At 51.6% G+C, this 20,616-nt stretch overlaps 2 protein-coding genes across 7 annotated transcripts in view; one reads left to right on the top strand and one right to left on the bottom strand.

The window, feature by feature from the left end:
• Positions 1-4,477, top strand: part of CA9 (carbonic anhydrase 9) — a 17,453-nt gene extending 12,976 nt beyond the window's left edge. The window contains exons 2-7 of the mRNA XM_023203360.1: positions 1,122-1,188; positions 2,508-2,665; positions 3,171-3,315; positions 3,431-3,457; positions 4,067-4,148; positions 4,280-4,477. Coding sequence (XP_023059128.1) covers positions 1,122-1,188; positions 2,508-2,665; positions 3,171-3,315; positions 3,431-3,457; positions 4,067-4,148; positions 4,280-4,340 — 540 coding nt within the window. The 3' untranslated portion in view covers positions 4,341-4,477. The remainder of the gene's footprint in view (positions 1-1,121; positions 1,189-2,507; positions 2,666-3,170; positions 3,316-3,430; positions 3,458-4,066; positions 4,149-4,279) is intronic.
• A 911-nt stretch (positions 4,478-5,388) lies between these two features.
• TPM2 (tropomyosin 2) lies at positions 5,389-14,544 on the bottom strand. 6 transcript variants are annotated; one of them, XM_023203226.2, is made up of 9 exons: positions 13,107-14,542; positions 12,545-12,670; positions 9,034-9,167; positions 8,822-8,939; positions 8,657-8,727; positions 8,120-8,195; positions 7,876-7,938; positions 7,634-7,703; positions 5,389-5,544 (listed from the first exon to the last, which is right to left on the bottom strand). In XM_023203226.2, exons 1-9 carry the CDS (start codon positions 13,218-13,220, stop codon positions 5,462-5,464), a joined length of 855 nt encoding a protein of 284 aa, XP_023058994.1. In that variant the 5' UTR covers positions 13,221-14,542; the 3' UTR covers positions 5,389-5,461. The 6 variants fall into 6 exon arrangements, 4 of the variants coding, with proteins under 4 accessions (XP_023058994.1, XP_023058991.1, XP_023058995.1 ...); XM_023203223.3 differs by lacking the exon at positions 8,120-8,195 and adding an exon at positions 8,452-8,527 and having other exon boundaries at positions 13,107-14,541; XR_002729815.3 differs by having other exon boundaries at positions 5,393-5,544; positions 8,120-8,527; positions 13,107-14,544.
• Between the last annotated feature and the right edge of the window lie 6,072 nt (positions 14,545-20,616).

Raw genomic sequence — 20,616 nt, 5'->3', positions numbered from 1 at the left:
AAAAAAAAAAAAAAAAAAAAAAAAAAAAAAAAAAAAAAATACTCCAATGACCCATCATTTCCCCTTTGTGAAATGCAGTGTTTAGTGACCTCTTTGGACCCATAATAATCAAGGCTACATCCACTATGATTAGAGGAGGCCAGTAAAGGGAAGGGATGGTGAAATGCCTGCTAGGTTTACTCATTCACTGATTTTTGGTTTTTGGACAGAGTCTCTCTCTGTCGCCCAGGCTGGAGTGCAGTGGTGTGATCTTGGGGCACTGCAGCCTCCGTCTCCTGGGTTTCCTCCTGCCTCAGCCTCCTGAGTAGCTGGGATTACAGGTTTGTGCCACCATGCCCAGCTAATTTTTTTTTTTTTTGTTTGTTTTTTTAGTAGACGGGGTTTCACCATGTTGGTCAGGCTGGTCTCAAACTCCTGGCCTCAAGTGATCCACCTGCCTCAGCCTCCCAAAGTGCTAGGATTACAAGCATGAGCCACCGTGCCCAGCCACACTCACTGATTCTTTAACGCCAGCCACACAACACAAAGTTCAGAGAAATGCCTCTGACATAGCATGTCAATATGTTCATACTCTTAGGTTTATAACGTTCTTAACATGAGGTTCATAAGCAAAATAAAAAAGAATAATAAATAAAAGAAGTGGCACATCAGGACCTCACCTGAAAAGCCAAACACAGAATCATGAAGGTGAATGCAGAGGTGACACCAAGAGAAAGGTGTATATATGGTTTCCTGTGAGGGGTATGTATGGAGGCAGCAGTGAGTGAGACTGGAGACTGCAAACATTAGAAGGGCCCAGGTCACTGAGAGCCTAGTATCCTCGTAAAGTGGCCTCTCTCCCTCCCTCTCCAGCTTGTCATTGAAAACCAGTCCACCAAGCTTGTTGGTTCACACAGCAAGAGTACATAGAGTTTGAGTACTAATACATAAGATTTTAAGAGGGAGACCCTGTCTCTAAAACAACAACAACAACAAAAATCAACCACCATTACAGTTTTACGTTTCCTCAGCATTTTCAGAGCTGAGGAATGGGAGAAGATCATGGGAACCCCCATGATGTTCCGGCCTTCAGCTATGGCCCTTGATACATCTCTCATCTGTCTTACAATGTTATCCCCCAGGAGGGCCCGGAAGAAAACAGTGCCTATGAGCAGTTGCTGTCTCACTTGGAAGAAATCGCTGAGGAAGGTCAGTTTGTTGGTCTGGCCACTAATCTCTGTGGCCTAGTTCATAAAGAATCACCCTTGGGAGCTTCAGGTCTGAGGCTGGAGATGGGCTCTCTCCAGGGCAGGAGGGATTGAAGCATGAGCCAGTGCTCATCTTGATAATAACCATGAAGCTGACAGACGCAGTTACCTGCAAACGGCTGCCTATAGATTGAAAACCAAGCAAAAACCGCCAGGTGCGGTGGCTCACGCCTGTAACCCCAGCACGTTGGGAGGCCGAGGCGGGTGGATCACGAGGTCAAGAGATCGAGACCATACTGGCCAACATGGTGAAACCCCATCTCTACTAAAAATACAGAAAAATAGTTGGGCATGGTGGCGGGTGCCTGTAGTCCCAGCTACTCAGGAGGCTGAGGCAGAAGAATGGCATGAACCCGGGAGGCAGAAGTTGCAGTGAGCCAAGATTGCGCCACTGTACTCCAGCCTGGGTGACAGAGCAAGACTCTGTCTAAAAAAATGAGACCAAAAAAACATAAAAAACAAAAAACAAAAAAAAAAAAAACAAGACCAAAAAATGGTGTTTGGAATTGTCAAGGTCAAGTCTGGAGAGCTAAACTTTTTCTGAGAACTGTTTGTCTTTAATAAGCATCAAATGTTTTAACTTTGTAAATACTTTTGTTGGAAATCTTTCCCTTCTTAGGCCATCTTTCACTCTTGGGCCATTTTAAATCACTTACTCTACTAGACTTTTAGGTTTCTGCTAGACTAGGTAGAACTCTGCCTTTGCATTTCTTGTGTCTGTTTTGTATCAATATTCATATTTATTTACAAGTTATTCGGATCATTTTTTATTTTATTTTTTATTTTTTTGTATTTTTAGTAGGGACAGAGTTTCACCATATTGGCCAGGCTGGTCTCAAACTCCTGACCTTGTGATCCACATGCCTCAGCCTCTCAAAGTGCTGGGATTCATTTTTTTCTTTTTAATTCGCTCTGGGCTTAAACTTGTGACCCAGCACTTTATGATGGTACACAGAGTTAAGAGTGTAGACTCAGATGGTCTTTCTTCTTTCCTTCTCTTCCTTCCTCCCTTCCCTCCCGCCTTCCCTTCTCTCCTTCCTTTCTTTCTCCCTCTCTCGCTCCCTCAGGCCTCTTCCAGTTGCCCCAAAGCCCAGTACTTTTTTTGAGTTATGTCTTATGGGAAGGGCCTGCACTCAGTGAAGAAGTGGTCTCAGAGAGTTGAGTTACCTTGGCTTCTGGGAGGTGAAACTGTATCTCTATACCCTGAAGCTTTAAGGGAGTGCAGTGTAGGTGAGACCCCAACATAGATCCTCTTCACAGGCTCAGAAACTCAGGTCCCAGGACTGGACGTATCTGCACTCCTGCCCTCTGACCTCAGCCGCTACTTCCGATATGAAGGGTCTCTGACTACACCGCCCTGTGCCCAGGGTGTCATCTGGACTGTGTTTAACCAGACAGTGATGCTGAGTGCTAAGCAGGTGGGCCTGGGGTGTGTGTGTGGACACAGTGGGTGTGGCGGAAAGAGGATGTAAGATAAGAAAGAGGAGAAGAAAGAAACCAAGGCTGGGCTCTGTGGCTCACGCCTATAATCCCAGCATGTTGGGAGGCTGAGGTGGGAGAATGGTTTGAGCCCAGGAGTTCAAGACAAGGCAGGGAAACATAGTGTGACCCCATCTCTACCAAAAAAACCCCAACAAAACCAAAAATAGCCGGGCATGGTGGTGCGCACCTAGTTCCAGCTACTCAGGAGGCTGAGGTGGGAAGATCGCTTGAGTCCCTGAGTGAGGCTGCAGTGAGCTATGATCCCACCACTGCCTACCATCTTTAGGATACATGAATTGATTTGTAAAAGAAACCAAGGGGCCGGGTGGGGAATACAGGAGATGGAGGGTGGAGCCCTGAGGTGCTGGTTGTGAGCTGGCCTGGGACCTTTGTTTCCTGTCATGCCGTGAACCCACCCACACTGTCTACTGACCTCCCTAGCTCCACACCCTCTCTGACGCCCTGTGGGGACCTGGTGACTCTCGGCTACAGCTGAACTTCCGAGCAACGCAGCCTTTGAATGGGCGAGTGATTGAGGCCTCCTTCCCTGCTGGAGTGGACAGCAGTCCTCGGGCTGCTGAGCCAGGTACAGCTTTGTCTGGTGTCCCCCCAGCCGGGGGTCCCTTATCCTCCCATGTGTGTGCCAGTGTCTGTCATTGGTTGTCACAGCCCGCCTCTCACATCTCCCTTTTTCTCTCCAGTCCAGCTGAATTCCTGCCTGGCTGCTGGTGAGTCTGTGCCCCTCCTCTTGGTCCTGATGCCAGGAGACTCCTCAGCACCATTCAGCCTCAGGGCTGCTCAGGACCGCCTCTGCTCCCTCTCCTTTTCTGCAGAACAGACCCCAATCCCAATATTAGAGGCAGATCATGGTGGGGATTTCCCCATTGTCCCCAGGGCCTAATTGATTAGAATGAAGCTTGAGAAATCTCCTAGCATCCCTCTCCCCAACCTCCCCCCGCTTTTTTTAAAGATAGGGTCTCACTCTTGTCCAGGCTGGGGTGTTGTGGCACGATCATAGCTCACTGCAGCCTGGAACTCCTAGGCTCAGGCAATCCTTTCACCTAAGCCTCTCAAAACACTGGGACTGTAGGTATGAGCCACTGTGCCTGGCCCCAAACAGCCCTTTTACTTGGCTTTTAGGAAGGAAAAATGGTGCTTATCTTACCCCTTCTCGTGTATCCACCCTCATCCCTTGGCTGGCCTCTTCTGGAGACTGAGGCACTGGGGGCTGCCTGAGAACTCGGGGCAGGGGTGGTGGAGTGCACTGAGGCAGGTGTTGAGGAACTCTGCAGACCCCTCTTCCTTCCCAAAGCAGCCCTCTCCGCTCTCCATTCCAGGTGACATCCTAGCCCTGGTTTTTGGCCTCCTTTTTGCTGTCACCAGCGTCGCCTTCCTTGTGCAGATGAGAAGGCAACACAGGTATTACACTGACCCTTTCCTCAGGCACAACCTTCCCCAACCCCTTGTGGAGTCGCTTCATGCAAAGTGCATGCAAATGAGCTGCTCCCGGGCCAGTTTTCTGATTAGTCTTCCCTGTTGTGTACACACAGAAGGGGAACCAAAGGGAGTGTGAGCTACCACCCAGCAGAGGTAGCCGAGACTGGAGCCTAGAGGCTGGATCTTGGAGAATGTGAGAAGCCAGCCAGAGGCATCTGAGGGGGAGCTGGTAACTGTCCTGTCCTGCTCATTATGCCACTACTTCCTTTTAACTGCCAAGTAATTTTTTAAAGTAAATATTTATAATAAAATATGTGTTCGTCACCTTTTTTCCCCAAATCAGAAGGATGGTATTTGAATTTCCTATTATTATTGGCACGAACTTAGTGGTAATGCATTTATTATCTTACAGTTCGGAGGTCAGCAGTCAGATGTCAGTAGGCCTTGCTCGTCCTGGATGCTCTAAAAATAGAATGTTTCCTTGCCCTTTTCAGATTCTAGGAACCACCTGCATTCCTTGGCTCCCGGCCACTTCCACACATCACTCCAATCTCTTGCTCTCATTGTCACAACTCCTACCTCTACATTTGACCTCCTTGTCTCCTTAAGAACCCTTGGGATTATAGTGGGCCTATCTAGATAACCAAGGATAATCACCCCATCTCAAAATCTTAATCACCAAGTTTCTTCCCATGTAAGGTTAAGAACAATGCACAGGATTAGAACATGGACATTTTGGAGAAGGAGAATTATTCTGCCTACCACAGATGCTATCAGGAAGAGGACAGAAATGACTGATACTGTTGGGATGGCCGTGTGTATGTGTGTGTGCAGTGTATGTGTTGAGGGGTAGGGCAGACAGCAGCCCTAGGCTTAACATCACACTCAGGCTTTTGGGTTTTCACCCTGCTCAAGGAAAATGTGTCACCTCTTGCAGTTTTTGCTTCAGGATGTGCTGTCTGGCCCAGCTGGCTGCTGGAACAGGGCGGTGCTATGGATGGCAGCTTCTCTGCCTATAGGGTACAAGGCCTACGATGTTCCCCAGTTCTGTCAGGCTTCCTGCTTCACACAGCCTGTTCACAGCCCCTCCTCAATGAGCCCAGGCCCCCCATCCCAGTTTCCCCTGAAAAGGAAGTCCCAATGCAGAGCAAGGACCCAGGCCCTGCTCATTCAGGGGTCCTTCAAACTCCATTGCCAACACCAAAGAAAGGCTTAAAGGGCCTTGAGAAGCTGGTAACATCAGTTTTATTGGGTTGGGGCGGCAACCACAGCCTGGCTGGGGGTGGGGCCGGCCCTCACAGGTTGTTGAGTTCCAGCAGGGTCTGGTCCAAGGTCTGGTGAATCTCGACGTTCTCCTCCTTGGCACTAGCCAAGGTCTCTGTGAGGGGAAGCAGCAGGTGAGGAAGGAGGGAGACACAAGGGGGATACGTGGGGGGGCAGGGCCAGGGGAAGGTGACATATAGACATTGAGCGGGTCAGGAGACACAGGAAGACACATGCATTCAGGGACTTCAGGGCCCCATGGCAGGGACAAACGGATGGAATGACCAGGATGAGGGCAACAGGACGGACGTGGATGCCCCACTCAAGGCCTTAGGGTCATGGAGGTGGGGTGAGGAGGCCTGAGTCATAAACTACTTTATCCTCCTCTTTAGAAGGTGTAAGAAAGTTGGAGACAGAAGGTAAGACAAAGACTGCGCCAGGAAAGGAAGGGCCAGACAGAGAGACTTGAGGTAGAAAACAGACCTGCCGCTGCAGTGAAAAGCCCCATGTTGCTGATATCCAACATTTTTTCCAAGCTTCGTTCCAGACCTTTTGCAACCTTCTTGCCCCTGTCCTGCACCTTACCACCCTACTTCCTTTCCAGTCCCTCTGTTTGATCCTGGAACCCCAGCTAAGTGCTCTGTGGTCAGTGATTGGCACCAGAGGGGGTCATGGTTTGATCGGGCTACACGTGCCCACATGCAGCGGTGAGTCAGAGAGCGACAGCCAGGGAGTGTCTGTGCAGAGGGGTTTCAGCGTGGGCCATGGTGTTTTGTGGGTGGGCTCAGTGCAGGGGCTGGGGGTGTCAGTAAGAGTCAGGGTGTCAGGAGTGAACCAGTGCTCTGTGGTGGCGATAGGGGTGCTCTCTGGAGGGCAGGAAAACAGCATGGAGACCAAGTTCAGAGTTTATTAAGCAGCAAAGGGGGGTGGAGGGGACAGGTAAAGGATGAAGCCAGTGCCAGAGTGGGTGGTGGGCATGATAGGGGCTCTCCCTAGGCTGCTCCCAGCCTGGCTGTGCAATGTTGGCAATTTCTGCTCCTCCTGCCTGCTCCCCTCCCCATAGAGAGAACAGAAAGGAGAGGAGAGAAGAGGGCTGAGGTGGCCACGTTGGCGTGGGGCTCAGAGGGAGGTGATATCATTGAGTGCGTTGTCCAGTTCCTCGCTAATGGCCTTGTACTTCATCTTCTGGGCATAGACTTCATCTGGGGGGTCCAGGGAGGGGAACAGGTGGGAGTGTGGGAAAGGGAGCGGAGGGAAAGAGGAAAGGAAGGAGAGAGGGCAATGGAAAGAAAAACAGAATCAGAGGTGCACAAAGACAGAGTGAGAGAGGGAGGCCAGGGAACAGGTTGGACAGCTGTCGGGAACTCCTTCTCCCCATCTCTACCCCATCTCTTTTCTGTCCTTCTCTGTACCCCAAATTGGCTCAACCCACAGAAGCTCCTGTCTCCCCAGGGAGCTGTGGGCACAGTGCTCTCGACAAGCAGAAGTGCTTGCTTTGCCGGGAGAGGGAGGGTGCTGGAGCCAGAAAGGGCAAACCTCCTAAAGCTGGAGGTAGAACTGCAGCTTGCCTGAGAAGGCTGGAAGTGAAAGAAGTGGGAAAGTGAAAGGGTTATCACAGAATAAAAAGGAAAGGCAACTTTAGCCACAACACCATTCACAATAGAAATAGCCACAGACTCACAAGTATCTGGATGTTTGCTTTTGCCAAATCTAGCTTAAAATAGTGTTTTCTATGAGTGTTGTCATGCAGACCCAGATGTTCAGTCCAATAGCTCTCTAGTTAATAAGCCAGTCTCTGAGCTAGAACTCTACTGCGTTACACTCGGGGACGCAATTGTCTATATGGGTGCCACTCAGAGTGTGGCATGAGGACCAGCAGCATCGGCAGTACCAGAGAACTAGCTAGAAATGTAAATCCTCCAGCCCAAAGTCAGCAATCTCTTTGGGGCAGAGCCAAGGAATCTGTTTTTAAAAATCTCCCAGTGATTCTCATGCATGCTGAAGTTTGAGAAGCATTGGAATTGTTATGCCATGGGCAGCTACAATTACTTGAATTGTAGACATGGCCCACAGACTTGGGGAGTTGGTAGGGTCCTAGGTGGTCCAATCCTAGTTTACTGGTAGCAACTAAAATGGGATGAGAAGGTACGGGACAGACTGGTAATCACGGCAGGTGTGGACCTACTTATAAAGGCTTCTTTTACCTTCTAGGTCATCGATGGTTTTCTCCAACTTTGCCACAGACCTCTCAGCAAACTCTGCTCGGGTCTCAGCCTGGGGGTAAAGGCAGGGTGGGAGAAATGGCAAAGAATTAGGCCTTGCCACAGACCGCTGCCTGAGTCAAGCTTCTTGCCCATCCCAACCCTCAAGTGTCCTGCCACAGGCTGTCTCTGGCAAGGACTAGGGTGGCTTGAGGGGAGACTGGGAACTGGAAGAGGACTCTCACCTCCTTCAGCTTCTCCTCCAACAGTTTGATCTCCTCTTCATATTTATCTTCTTTGGTGGAATACTTTTGGGGACACACACATGCCATCAGTACAGCACCACCACAGATCCTTCATTTCTCCATTGTACCCCGTAGGCTCCTGGCCATCTTGCCTCTGTTGAACACCCAGCCCCTCCCTGCCTTGGGTCCCTCACCTCCCTCCCCTGTGGGACCCCATCCTCACTGCCCCTCTGCTCCCCTCTACCTTGTCCGCCTGGGCCTCCAGGGATTTCAAGTTGTTGGTAACAATTTTCAGCTCCTCCTCTAGGTCCCCACATTTACTGCAGGGGGTGTGTGGCGGGGGGGGCGGGGTGTGAGGGCACAGCGAAGCCAGACAGTGGAGATGGCACAGCGGGGGATGGGTGGAGGAGAGAAGAGAAGAGCAAAGTTGTGAGAGTGACAGCAGGCAGGGCTCAGAAGCCCCAGGCCCTTCCTGATCCCCAGCAGCTGAGAAAGAGCAGTCTGCGGTGCTGAGACGGAGGGAAGGTGAGCTGAGAGAAGGCGCCATTGCCCAGAAAGGTTCAGAGGGGTTGCTACCTCCTCCTCTGAGGCCATCAGGGACTTGAGGGCCTGGTCCATGGTTCGAAGTTCCTCCTCCAGCTGTCTGGCTCGGCTAGGGGCAGCGGGCAGGGGTCAGAGAACAGGGCCTGTCCCTACAGCCCCAAGCCTAGGACGCTACCTCCCCACCATGTGGAAGGCCCCAGGGCCAATGGGCCCACTTGCCACCCTCGGGTATCTTTACCTCTCAGCCACCTCAGCTCTCTCCTCTGAGCGCTCCAGCTCTCCTTCCAGGATCACCAGCTTCCTGGCCACCTGAGGGAAGTGAGAAAGAGAGGGTAGATCAGTGGAGAAGGACTGGGCATGTTGCAGGCTGGGCAGTGAGCAGGCAGAGGGGCAAGGCTGTCACCTCTTCATATTTGCGGTCTGAATCCTCAGCGATGTGCTTGGCTTCCTTCAGCTGCATCTCCTGCAGCTCCATCTTCTCCTCGTCCTTCATGGCCCGGTTTTCGATGACCTTCATTCCTCTGAAAGACAGGGAGAGGGTGAGCGTGGGGTCAGGACCAGCAGAGACAGGCTCCCTCCTCCTTCCCGGACCGTCCTCTCCGAGGCCCCGACCACCTCTCGCTCTCATCAGCTGCCTTCTCGGCCTCCTCCAGCTTCTGCAGGGCTGTAGCCAGGCGCTCCTGGGCCCGGTCCAGCTCCTCCTCAACCAGCTGAATGCGGCGGTTCAGAGAGGCCACATCTGCCTCAGCCTGTGGGTCAGAGGTCAGGTGTCAAAAAAGCCTTGTTAGCCTTGGATAAGGATCAGAGAGGCTCCAGAGGATAGCAAGATTCTTCTCAGAAAGAACTGAGGCTTCCTGGTTTCTAGACATTCTATGTAATTTTTTCCCAACCAATCATCTTCTGCCCAGACTGTGCTCCAGTAAAAATGTGCATTCAGGCCGGGCATGGTGGCTCACGCCTGTAATCCCCACACTCTGGGAGGCCGAGGCAGGTGGATCACCTGAGGTCAGGAGTTTGAGAGCCGCCTGGCCAACATGGTGAAACCCTGTCTTTTAAAAATAAAAAATTAGTCAGGCATGGTGGTGGGCACCTGTAATCCCAGCTACTTGGGAGGCTGAGGCACAAGAATCACTTGAATCCAGGAGGCGGAAGAGTTGCAGTGAGCTGAGGTCATGCCACTGCACTCCAGCCTGGGTAAAAAGAACGAAACTCCGTCTCAAAAAAACAAAACAAAAAAAAAACCTGCATTCCTTGCTTGACGAGCTCCGCTCCCCTGCTGCAGGGCCTCTCCTGCACCGTGCAGTTTCCCGAAGGTTACCTGCACATGAGTCCTCCTATTCCCTGTGAGAGCACTTCAAGCGCTGGGGCCAGGTCTGATGCAGCTCTGATTCCTACACAGCAAAGCCTGGCCCAGGTAAGGGGATGGGGAAAGAATCAGGCCAACCAGACGTCACTGCTGCTAAGGAACAGCCCGTCACAGAATCAAGCTCAGTGATGCTGGGCATGGTGGTGCATGCCTGTCATCCCAGCTACTCTGGAGGCTAAGGCGGGAGTTCAGCTTGACCCTAGGAGCCTAGCCTGGGCAACATAGCAAGATCCCATCTCAAAAAAAAAAAAAAAAAAGAATCAAGCTCAGTGATGTCATCTGTTATCAGCTGCAAGGCAGACTCCCAGCAAGAAGCCCAAGAGCAGGCCTATAAGGGGTACCCGTGGCTGTAGCAAGGGGCTCCCTGCCAAGGCCAGCAGAGAGCTGGGGGCAATGCAGGGGCAGTGTCAGAGATGTCTACTCAGCCCTTGGGCTTGCAGTAGGAGGCAAAACCATAGAGGTTTTGGAAAAAATTCATAAAAACTGGTCAAACACTGAGAAAAGGGGCAGAGCAAGGCGAGTGCCAATAAAGGAAAATGAGAGGAGCAGTGCAGCCTGATGTTAAGAGCACTGGCTCTGAGTCAGACTTGTCTTTGAGCCACAGCTCAGTCACTCAACACTTGTGTAACTGTGGGCAACTTCTTTAGCCTCTCTAAGCCTCAGTGTCCTCCTTCACAAGTTGGAGTTAACAATAACAGTTCCTTCTTCTTAAGGCTGTTCTGAGATAATCCAGTGTTTTTGATACTCAATTAATCAACAGGACCCCCAGTGAGGCCCATCAAACTAAACAGGTTCTCTTACTCCATGCTACATTCACTGAATTGGGATGTGTAGGGTGGGGGCTTGGGAATCTTCTCTTTTTTTAAAGCCCCCTAGTGATTTTGATGATAAACCCAGTTTGGGAAATCATAAAATAACATGCAGAAAGCACTGAATACGCTGCCTGCACAGGGTCCACATTCCAACCATATCAGATTATCCCCTTTCTCTGTCAAAAACAAGGACACAGAGACCCTGAGATTTCAGCGTGGAAAGGAGAAAGGACCTGTGTAGGGGAAGGAGGTGGAGGGAGGGGCTGGGGGCAGCACTTGGACAGAGCATAGGAAGCAGGTCCTTGGTAGGACTGTAGGGCAGGAGAAACAGCACCATATATAGAGACTAGATGGTAGCTTGTCTTCCAGGTGCTGAAGGCACCTGGAGCTTGGCCACCTAGAGTGACAAGGGCCCATCATGGGCACAGGGCCGGATGACTCAGTGTGGAAGGATTCTGGGGACAGCACTGGGGGTTGGGAAGAATCACTGTGGGGAACATTGGAGGACTACCCTAGAGAGAGGTGAGACTGTAAAAGAAAAACTCTTCATGATGGTGGAGCGACAAAAGACTGGAAAGTTTGGGAAGTCCTGAGGTCCTCATCATGGGACTGATATGTGCCATTTCCTGCCCCTCAAGCTCTTCCCAGTTATGGGGGCTGCTCTCTAGCCACAGGACAGGCACTACTGTCCCCATTAGAAAAATGGGAAATAAGAAAGAGGGAGAAACTGAGGCACCATGTAAGTTGAGTGCTGTGTTCAAGGTCACCAATAAGCTTGGGCAGTCTTTCCTATCTGCTCCTGGTGCCGTGGCTCTGCCTCCCCAGCTCTGTCCCTGTCCCCCCCGCCCCTCCAGCCCCAACCAGCTCCTTGGGTTTCCAATCCTGCCTCCAGCTGCACTGGGCCTTGGTTATTTATAGAGTGTCAGATGCCCAGGGTCGTCTGTGCTAGCAGCTGCAGGTCAGCTCCCTCCCAAGTGCCAGGACTGGTGGAGAACCAAAACTGGAGGCTGGAGGTTACAGAAGCCCAACTCTGGGGGGCTGGGAACATGAGCAGTTGACACAAACAGCAATGTCATCTCTGATGTTCAGACCATGCTTTATGTTAATCCAACCATAGGTTCATCTTAAAACAATCCTGGGTGGAAGGAAGATGGGGAAACTGAGGCAGAGAATGGGGAAGCTACCATGTCCAAAGCCATATGGCCATTCTCCTACCTTAAGGAGGGGGTTGGGAATGGCAGGAAGTGAAGTCTGGTTGGGGTTGTGGGTGGGCAGAGAAATCTCAGGGTAAATAACCTGTCCAGGTAGCTGCTTTGGCATCTGTGGCCCTATCCCTCTGCCCTGTGGCCTGGCGTGGTCTCCAGGCTGACAGCTTAATGAGGGTAAATGAGGAGCCGTTAGAACCTGAGCCGCCGGGGCCCCAGGGCACAGCAGGGCTGCTGAAGCCAGAGGTCAAGGCCAGGGAATTTCTAATGGCCCCTTAGGGTTGCAACTCAAGTGAGGCCTCATCTCTGGATCCCTCTCCCTCCTCCTGCCTGCTAGTACCTCACACCCACATCCCCCCACCCCCAAATGGCTGCAGTCTCCTCTCCAATTTCAGCTAGAGGATTAATTGAGGTAGATGGTAAATTCTTATACCTTCCACCCCCACAACCTTCCACCCCCACAATGACTCACTGCTTGATCACTGTACATTCTAAAAGCTGGAACCAAACAGAATTACAGGGCTAAGTCCTCTGCGGGGAGTGGTAGGTGGTTTTGATTTATCCACTGTCTTGAATTAGTTGTGTAAGGTTACCCTAACCCTGGTTACTGAGATGAAACCATTTCTTTCCTGGTGCTGGGGACATAAGGGGATATGGTGCCCCTAATCCCCTTATTCGCATACCTGGGGGGGCCCCTCCCTTGTGCCCTAACTCCTCCCATTGTCCCCCAAGTCCACACTCACATCAGTGGCCTTCTTCTCGGCCTGCTCCAGTTTCTCCTGGGCCTCCTTCACGGATTCAGAATACTTTTCCACCTCATCCTCTGTCCCCTTCAGCTTCTTCTGGAGGGCCTGCTGCTCCTCCTCCAGCTGGGACAGAGGGGACTTGGTCAGCCAGGCTGGGAGGGGGCCCAGGCCCAGAATGAAGACGCGGTGTGTGTAGGGGCGCTACTAAGATTTGGAGGCTACTGAGATGGAAGCAGAATAACAGAAGAGGGGCAGTCCAGTCAAGGGTGCTGGTGGGACTTGTTGGGGGTACAGAGAAAAAACTTCAAGCTCCAAGGAGCAGGACCAACCACGCTCTGCAAGGGCAGGAGTGGAAATCAGGGTCCTGGGGCTTCCCTAGGCTATGGGTGGGGGAGATAAGCGGCTCTGGCGAAGGCCCTGAGGGTACTGTGAAGGCCCAGCCCGCACACTGATGGGAGAGAGCCCTGGCGGGCAGGCCCGGGGCTGGGGGACCCATGGCAGCGGCCCACCCCTGCCCTCGGCGGCGGGGAGAGCAGGCTGCATTGGGCCCGGCCCTAACCTGCTTGCAGCGGTCCTCAGCTTGCTTCTTGTCAGCTTCGGCCTGCTCGGCGCGGTCGATGGCGTTCTCCTTGTCCAGCTTCAGCATCTGCATCTTCTTCTTGATGGCGTCCATGGCTGCGGTGGGGGGTGGGCAGGCCGGCAGGCGGTGAGGACCGGACGGACTGGGCTGGCTGAGCGAACTGGGTGCACGGGTGGCAGGCGAGGAGGACCAAGCGAGGCTGGGACGTCCCGGCCGCGCGGGCGCCTAAAAGCCGGGGAGGGACCGGGCGGGGCCGGCAACCAGGACCCTCCCCCACCTCGGCCCAAACCTTGTAGGGGCAGAAGCACGGCCTGGCCGGGGGGCGCGCCCGCCCCCTTCGCCCACCCACTGGGGACCGCCTCCCTTGGGGTCCCGCCCCCATTCCCCTCTTCCCCGCCAGCCGTCGAAGGAAAAAGTAGCAGACTGTCGGTTGGAAAAACTCCGGCGCTGCGGAGGGGAGGGGACCCTGTGGCTGGGGGCTCCGTGCTTCCTCTGAGTGACAGCCGGACCCAGTGGCAGCTGCGGCTGGGGCCCCTGGGGCTATTTCGGGGCGTGAGCTCACGGCAGCTGCCCGGGCGCAGCGACCGGCGTGCCCCCCCTCAGCTGCAGCAGCCGCTACCCTTAATTTAGAAGTTTCCTGCAAATCCCCCCGGATTAAATGTCTCTTGGGAGGCGGAGCTCCTCGGCAATTTGAGTGCCTCAGTTTACCCAGAGTCCCCCTAAGTTTGCGTTATCGACGTGGTGGTAGTAGCGGAGTCTCATCGGGGGCTTGGGGAAACTGAGGCAGGAGGCGAGCCCAGAGCCCCGGTCGCGGCGCGGAGTGTGGCCGGGCTTGCTGCCCCCAGAACCGGCCTGACCTCTCATCCCCTCGCCTCCTCTCCCAGCCCCCGTCCCTGGAGCCAGGCCCGCCCTGCGAGCGCCCGGCGACTCAGGACCCAGCTCCCCGCCCAGCCCCCCACGTGCCCCGCATATTTTCCACGCGGTTGTGGCCGGGCTGGTCACCGCGCGTTCCCCGCCCCCGCTCCCACCCGGACGCGTCCCGAACCCCTCCGCTCCCCGCCCCCGGCTCGCCTGGCCCCACTCCCCTCCGCGCGCCCTCCCTCTCTTCCCCCGCTCCCCGCGGACGCTCCCCTCTTTCCCAGTGGGCCAACTTTATGCTGAAATTTCTTTTCTGCCCTTTTTTGGGATGTTTCCCCATTGGGAGGCGGAGTCGGGCTGGGGCGGGGAATGCGGATGGCGAGGCGAAGAGTCACTGAGCTGCGGGGCGTAGTGGGTCCAGGGCGAGGCGCCTTCTCCGACCCAGGCCGCCAAAGCAGTTCCGGAGCCGGGTCGTGGGGTCCGGGAGTCGGAGGTGCGGGGCCCAAGGGTGTTTGTTTTCGTTTTTCCCTGGGGTGGGGTGGGGAGAGAGGAAGTGGAGAGCCGCCCAGAGGAGGGGGAAGGGGAGGAGAGAACCAGCGGAGGAAGCCGGGAGGGAGCTGCTAGCCTCGCCCCTACCCTCCAGTCGTAGAGGGGCGGGAAGCCTGGATTTTGCAGTGGACTGGGGACCGTGGGAACCCGAGGCCGCGGGCCGGGGCGGTAGGGAGGAGGAGGCGTGGAAATGCATTCAGATCTGTTTAGCTGCCTGCTAGCCACACGGAGAGCAACCCTGGCCTGACCTCGCAGTGTTCCTCTAACTCCGTGGAAGACCCCTCATCCACCAGTAGCCTATGCTGGACCACTGGGTTTCCCCTGCCCTTCGCGTCTCACATCCACCTAATCCTGGAGAGGCTGCTTCTACCAATGAGGTTCCTCCTCGGGTCGGTCTGGGCTGGCCTCTGGCCGCTCCTTATGCATTCTCCAGTCTAAGTGTTTTGTAGTTTTACTTCTGGTTCCTTCCTTCATTCATTCATTCGACTGTCCCATGACATTGTTGTCAAATATCTTTTTAAAAGTTAATGCGAATATTATCTAAAATCCTCCAAACCCCTCCCTAATCCCTGTCCCCCCCCCACCTTTTTTGAGACGGGAGCTTGCTAGATTGCCCAGGCTGGTCTTGAGTTTATGGGCTCAAGTGATCCTCCCTACTCGGCCTCCTGAGTAGCTGGGATTACAGGCGTGCGGGCACCCTGCCTGTTTTGAGGAGAAAAAAAAATCCACATTTCTTAATATGGTATAGAAGCCCCGTTGTTTTGGCTCTTGCCTGCCTCTCTGGCCTCATCTCCTTCCATGCCCAACCTCACCCCCAGTATTCAGACTTGTACCTCATGCTGCATTCGTAATGAGCTACCTGCAGGAGCTGGAAATAGCCATACTTTTCTTAAAGCTTCCACAGTTTATGCATTCTGTTCCCTCTCCCTAAAATGCCCTTCCCCTTGGCTGATTCCTAGTGGCCTTTAAGACTCAGATCAAATGTCAGCTTTTCTGGGAAGCCTTCCCTGGCCACTTCTCTTCCCACCGCCTCACCTAATAGGTGCGTGTTCTTGGTGCGGTCTCTCACCCTCATCCTAGTCCCATGGTATAACTGTTCTTATACCGGTTTGGCGCCTCCGCCGGTCTGTGAGTCCTCAACAGAAACGATTGTTCTCAATTCTGAATCCCCAAGGCCTAGCACAGCACCAGGCATAGAGTTGGCACTTCATAAACATTTGCCAGATGAGTTTTTTATATACCAGGTTCTGGGTACTTTTCAAATACACTAATATGGTGTGGGTCTTTTGGTCTTAGAACCCTTCACACTCTTAAAAATCATTGAAGACCCCCAAACAGCTTTTTTGTTGAAGTGGGTTATATCTACTAATAGTTGCCATATTAAAATGAAACTTGAGAAAACTTTTAAATATGTATCAATTCGTTAAAAATAACAAAAATAAACTCATTACACATTAACCATTTTAACATAATGTTCTAAATGAAAGGTAACTATATTCCCATTCCCCGAATTAATGAGAGTATGGAAATTATTTTACATTTTTACAAATCTCTTTACTCTCTGGCTTCCAAGGGGACAGCTGGATTCTCAATATCTCCTTCATATTTGATCTGTTGCTATATGTTGGTTACTGAGACATATGAAGAAAATGCCGTCTCACAACAGGTAAGCAGTTGGAAAGATTTATTTATTTATTTATTTTATTTATTTTGAGACAGAATCTCGCTTGGTCGCCCAGGCTGGAGTGCAGTGGTGCGATCTTGCTCACTGCAACCTCCGCCTCCCAGGTTCAAGCAATTCTCCTATCTCAGCCTCCTGAGTAGCTGGGACGACAGGCATGCACCACCATGCCTAACTAATTTTTGTATTTTTAGTAGACACGGGCCTTCTTTTTTTTTTTTTTTTGAGACTGAGTCTGGCTCTGTCGCCCAGGCTGGAGTGCGGTGGCCGCCGGATCTCAGCTCACTGCAAGCTCCGCCTCCCAGGTTTAGGCCATTCTCCTGCCTCCGCCTCCCAAGTAGCTGGGACTACAGGCGCCCGCCTCGTCGCCCGGCTAGTTTTTTGTATTCTTTAGTAGAGACGGGGTTTCACCGTATTAGCCAGGGTGGTCTCCATCTCCTGACCTTGTGATCCGCCGAGACGGGCTTTCACCGTGTTGGCCAGGCTGGTCTCGAACTCCTGACCTCAAGTGATCCGTCTGACTTGGCCTCCCAAAGTGCTGGGAATAATAAATAGACCACCAAGCCTGGTCTATTTATTATTATGATTATTATTTGTTTTTTATTTTTTTGAGACAGAGTCTTGTGCTGCCACCCAGGCTGGAGTGCAGCGGGGCGATCTCCACTCACTGCAACCTCCACCTCTGAGGTTCAAGTGATTCTCCTGCCTCAGCCTCCTGAATAGCTGGGACTACAGGCATAAGCCACCACACCCAGCTAACTGTTGTAATTTTGTTTGTTTGTTTTGTTTTTTTGAGAGGGAGTCTTGCTCTGTCGCCCAGGCTGGAGTGCAGTGACACAATCTCGGCTCACTGCAACCTCCGCCTCCCAGGTTCACACCATTCTTCTGCCTCAGCCTCCCGAGTAACTGGGACTACAGCTGCCAGCCACCATGCCTGGATAATTTTTTATATTTTTAGTAGAGTTGGGGTTTCACTGTGTTAGCTAGGCTGGTCTCGAACTCCTGAACTCAAGTAATCTGCCTGCCTTGGCCTCCCAAAGTGCTGGGATTACAGGTGCGAGCCACCATGCCAGGCCTGGCTTATTTATGATTTTTTTGAGACAAGGTCTGGCTTTATCACCCAGGCTGTAGTGCAGTGACACAATCACAGCTTGGCTCACTGCAGCCTTGACCTTCTGGGCTCAAGTGTTCTCTCCGCCTCAGTCTCCTCCAGTAGCTGGGACTACACATGTGCACCATCATACCTGGCCTTTTATTTTATTTTTTAAAATAGAGATGGTGTCCCACTATGTTGCCTAGGTTGGTCTCAAACTCCTAGGCTCAAGCTACCCTCCTGCCTCAGTCTCCCAAAGTGCTGGAATTACAGGCCTGAGCCACTGTGCCTCGCTGATAATTGGCATTTTCTTAAGGGGCAGTTGCAATGTAGAACCTGAAACGATATCAATGATCTTTTTGTACTGTTAAACTAAAATCCATTGTTTTGGCCGGGTGCGGCGGCTCACGCCTGTAATCCCAGTACTTTGGGAGGCCAAGGTGGGTGGATCACCTAAGGTCAGGAGTTTGAGACCACCCTGGCCAACATGGTGAAACCCTGTCTCTACTAAACCTACAAAAATTAGTCGGGTGTGGTGGTGGCACACACCTGTAATCCCAGCTACTCGGGAGGCTGAGGCAGGGGAATCACTTGAACCTGTGAGGTGAAGGTTGCAGTGAGCCGAGATTGCACCACTGCACTCCAGCCTGGGTGACAGAGCAAGACTCTGTCTCAAAAAAAAAAAAAAAAAAATCCGTTTTTCTGAACTGCACCTTCATTGGATCTTTTACCCATGCATGATTTTGTAACATCGTGCATTGGTCATATGGAAAATAATTGATTCACTGAGCGATGCAAATCTTCCAAATATTAATGTTTCATTATTTTAAAAATCACAATAGGTTTCAGGCCAGGCGCGGTGGCTCATGCCTTTAATCCCAGCACTTTAGGAGGCCGAGGTGGGTGGATTTCCTGAGCTCAGGAGTTTGAGACCAGCCTGGGCAACATGGCAGAACCCTGTCTCTACTAAAAATACAAAAACTTAGCTGGGTGTGGTGGTGGGCACCTGTAGTCCCAGCTACTCAGGAGGCTGAGGCAGGAGAATTGCTTGAACCCAGGAGGTGGAGGTTGCAGTGAGCTGAGATTGTACCATTGCATTCCAGCCTGGGCAACAGAGTAAGACTCTGTCTCAAATAAATAAATAAATAAATAAATAAATAAATAAATAAATAAATAAAATTAAATAAAAAATCACAATAGGTTTCAACAGTAAAGTTTTTGTTTTTCTTCATAGTATTATATTGGAGAACAGTAAAGTCTTTAAGTTTTAAATTTTGGAAAGCTGTGAAACTCATGTAGCAAATACAAGTGTTCCAAAATTCGATTTTTCACTTGAAAGCCTGAACTGTATCATTGGCAACAAACAGTGTCAGATTTTTCCCTGAAGTGACAGATTCACTTTGTTCCTTTTTATAAAAGTTCTGCCAGCTACCTAAGTCTGATAACCAGTTTGTCGGTCATTCTTTTGAGTAAACGTGGCATTCCACAAACAAGCAGCTAGTTCAGCTCAGAACTCAAAGAATGGTCTAAGTTATTTCCTCCTGAAAACCATCATACCTTGGTATGCAAAATGCCTTATGCATACTTACTTCCCACTTTATCAGACAGAATGTTGAAAAGACTTTTCCTGCAGGATTAAGGTTTAATTAAATTAATACATTTAGGCTGAGCGTGGTGGCTCACGCCTGTAATCCCAGCACTTTGGGAGGCTGAGGCAGGCAGATCACGAGGTCAGGAGTTTAAGACCAGTCTGGCCAACATGGTGAAACCCCGTCTCTACTAAAAATACAAAAATTAGCTGGGCATGGTGGCATGTGCCTGTAATCCCAGCTTCTCAGGAGGCTAAGGCAGAATTTCTTGAACGGGGACCCAGGAGGTGGAGGTTGCAGTGAGCCGAGATCATGCCACTACACTCCAGCCTGGGCTACAGACCGAGACTCCGTCTCAAAAAAAAAAAAAATTTTTTTTTACTTCATCAAGTACATTTTTTTTGAGTCTTGCTCTGTTGCCCAGGCTGGAGTGCAGTGGCGTGATCTCGGCTCACCGCAACTCTGTGTCCCAGGTTCAAGCAATTCTGGTGCCTCAGCCTCCCGAGTAGCTGGGATTACACGTGTGCGCTACCATCCCGAGTTAAGAAAAATAATGTCTTGGTATTGTTGTGAAAATAATTTTGACCTATGGACCCCTGAAAAGGTCTTAGGGAACCCTAGGGGTCTGAGGACCACATTTGAAGAGTTGCTGGTCTAATGGGTTTTAAAGCCTCTCCCCAGATGGCTTCCAAGGTATCACTAGTGAGAAGTACGTGATTGGTCCCAGTTCCTGAGGACATGACAAGGAAATGGTAACAGGAGTAAGCAGCTGTCCTGGGCTCATAGCTGGAGTTCAGAGTCTGGACTACCACTTGTCAGGGAGGTTGTAGAAGGGATTTGATCTCCAAGGCCCTCAACTCATACTATGACATTGAATCTAGGATTAGGGAGCCCCTGCAGTATGTACTGGAGTTGCCAGTCCTCTGCGTCAGAGAAGTGATAATACATCTAAATTTTCCAGTGCTTAGCACAAGCATGGCTTAGTAAATATTAAATGAATGAATCACAGGTGATAGGAGTGACGGTAGGAAGTTGGCACCATCTCTAATGGGCTGTCCTAGAGTTTCATCTACTTTATTTCTTAGAGAAGGGCTCTCACTCCGTCACCCAGGCCGGCACACAGTGGCACCATCATAGCTCACTGCAGCCTTGAACTCCTGGTCTCAAGCAGTCCTCCTGCCTCAGCCTTTTAAGTAGCTGGGATTAGAGGCTCGAGCCACCGTACCAGCTACATTCCATCTACTTCAAGCTTTCCCTAATGTGGTGAGAGTAGAAGGTGTTAGTAGCAGATGGGTGGTGTTTGTGTTCTACTTGAGGAAATAATGTACTGGGCAGTAGTGTTGACTAAAGAATCATTCATGAAAATAGAGGCCAACCTAAGACGACTGTCAGAGAGTCCATGCATTATGGGCAGAGTGGGTAGATGAGGACGTGGAAGCACACAGCATCCATCTTCCGGACTGCCTCCTTCCACTGACCCACCAGATTAGCAGGGCGGCTGGAACAGGGCTGCTAGCACCTGCCTGGCCACTAGGGGAGCTCTGCCCCTCTAACAATAAATTCTCACACCTGGGTCAAGCTTTTCCCTTTTAGTGATTCTCTAGGCAGGAGTGCCCCAATCCAATCAAGAGCGGCGCCTACCCGAGGCAGCCTCAAGTTGGGATTTTTTTGTTTGCTAATGGCTTCAATCAATTTTGTGGCCATAGTTCTCTTAGGCTC

This window comes from Piliocolobus tephrosceles, chromosome 14, assembly GCF_002776525.5.
Source record: "Piliocolobus tephrosceles isolate RC106 chromosome 14, ASM277652v3, whole genome shotgun sequence".
Taxonomy (NCBI): domain Eukaryota; kingdom Metazoa; phylum Chordata; class Mammalia; order Primates; family Cercopithecidae; genus Piliocolobus; species Piliocolobus tephrosceles.
This window is presented reverse-complemented; position numbering and strand designations above follow the sequence as displayed.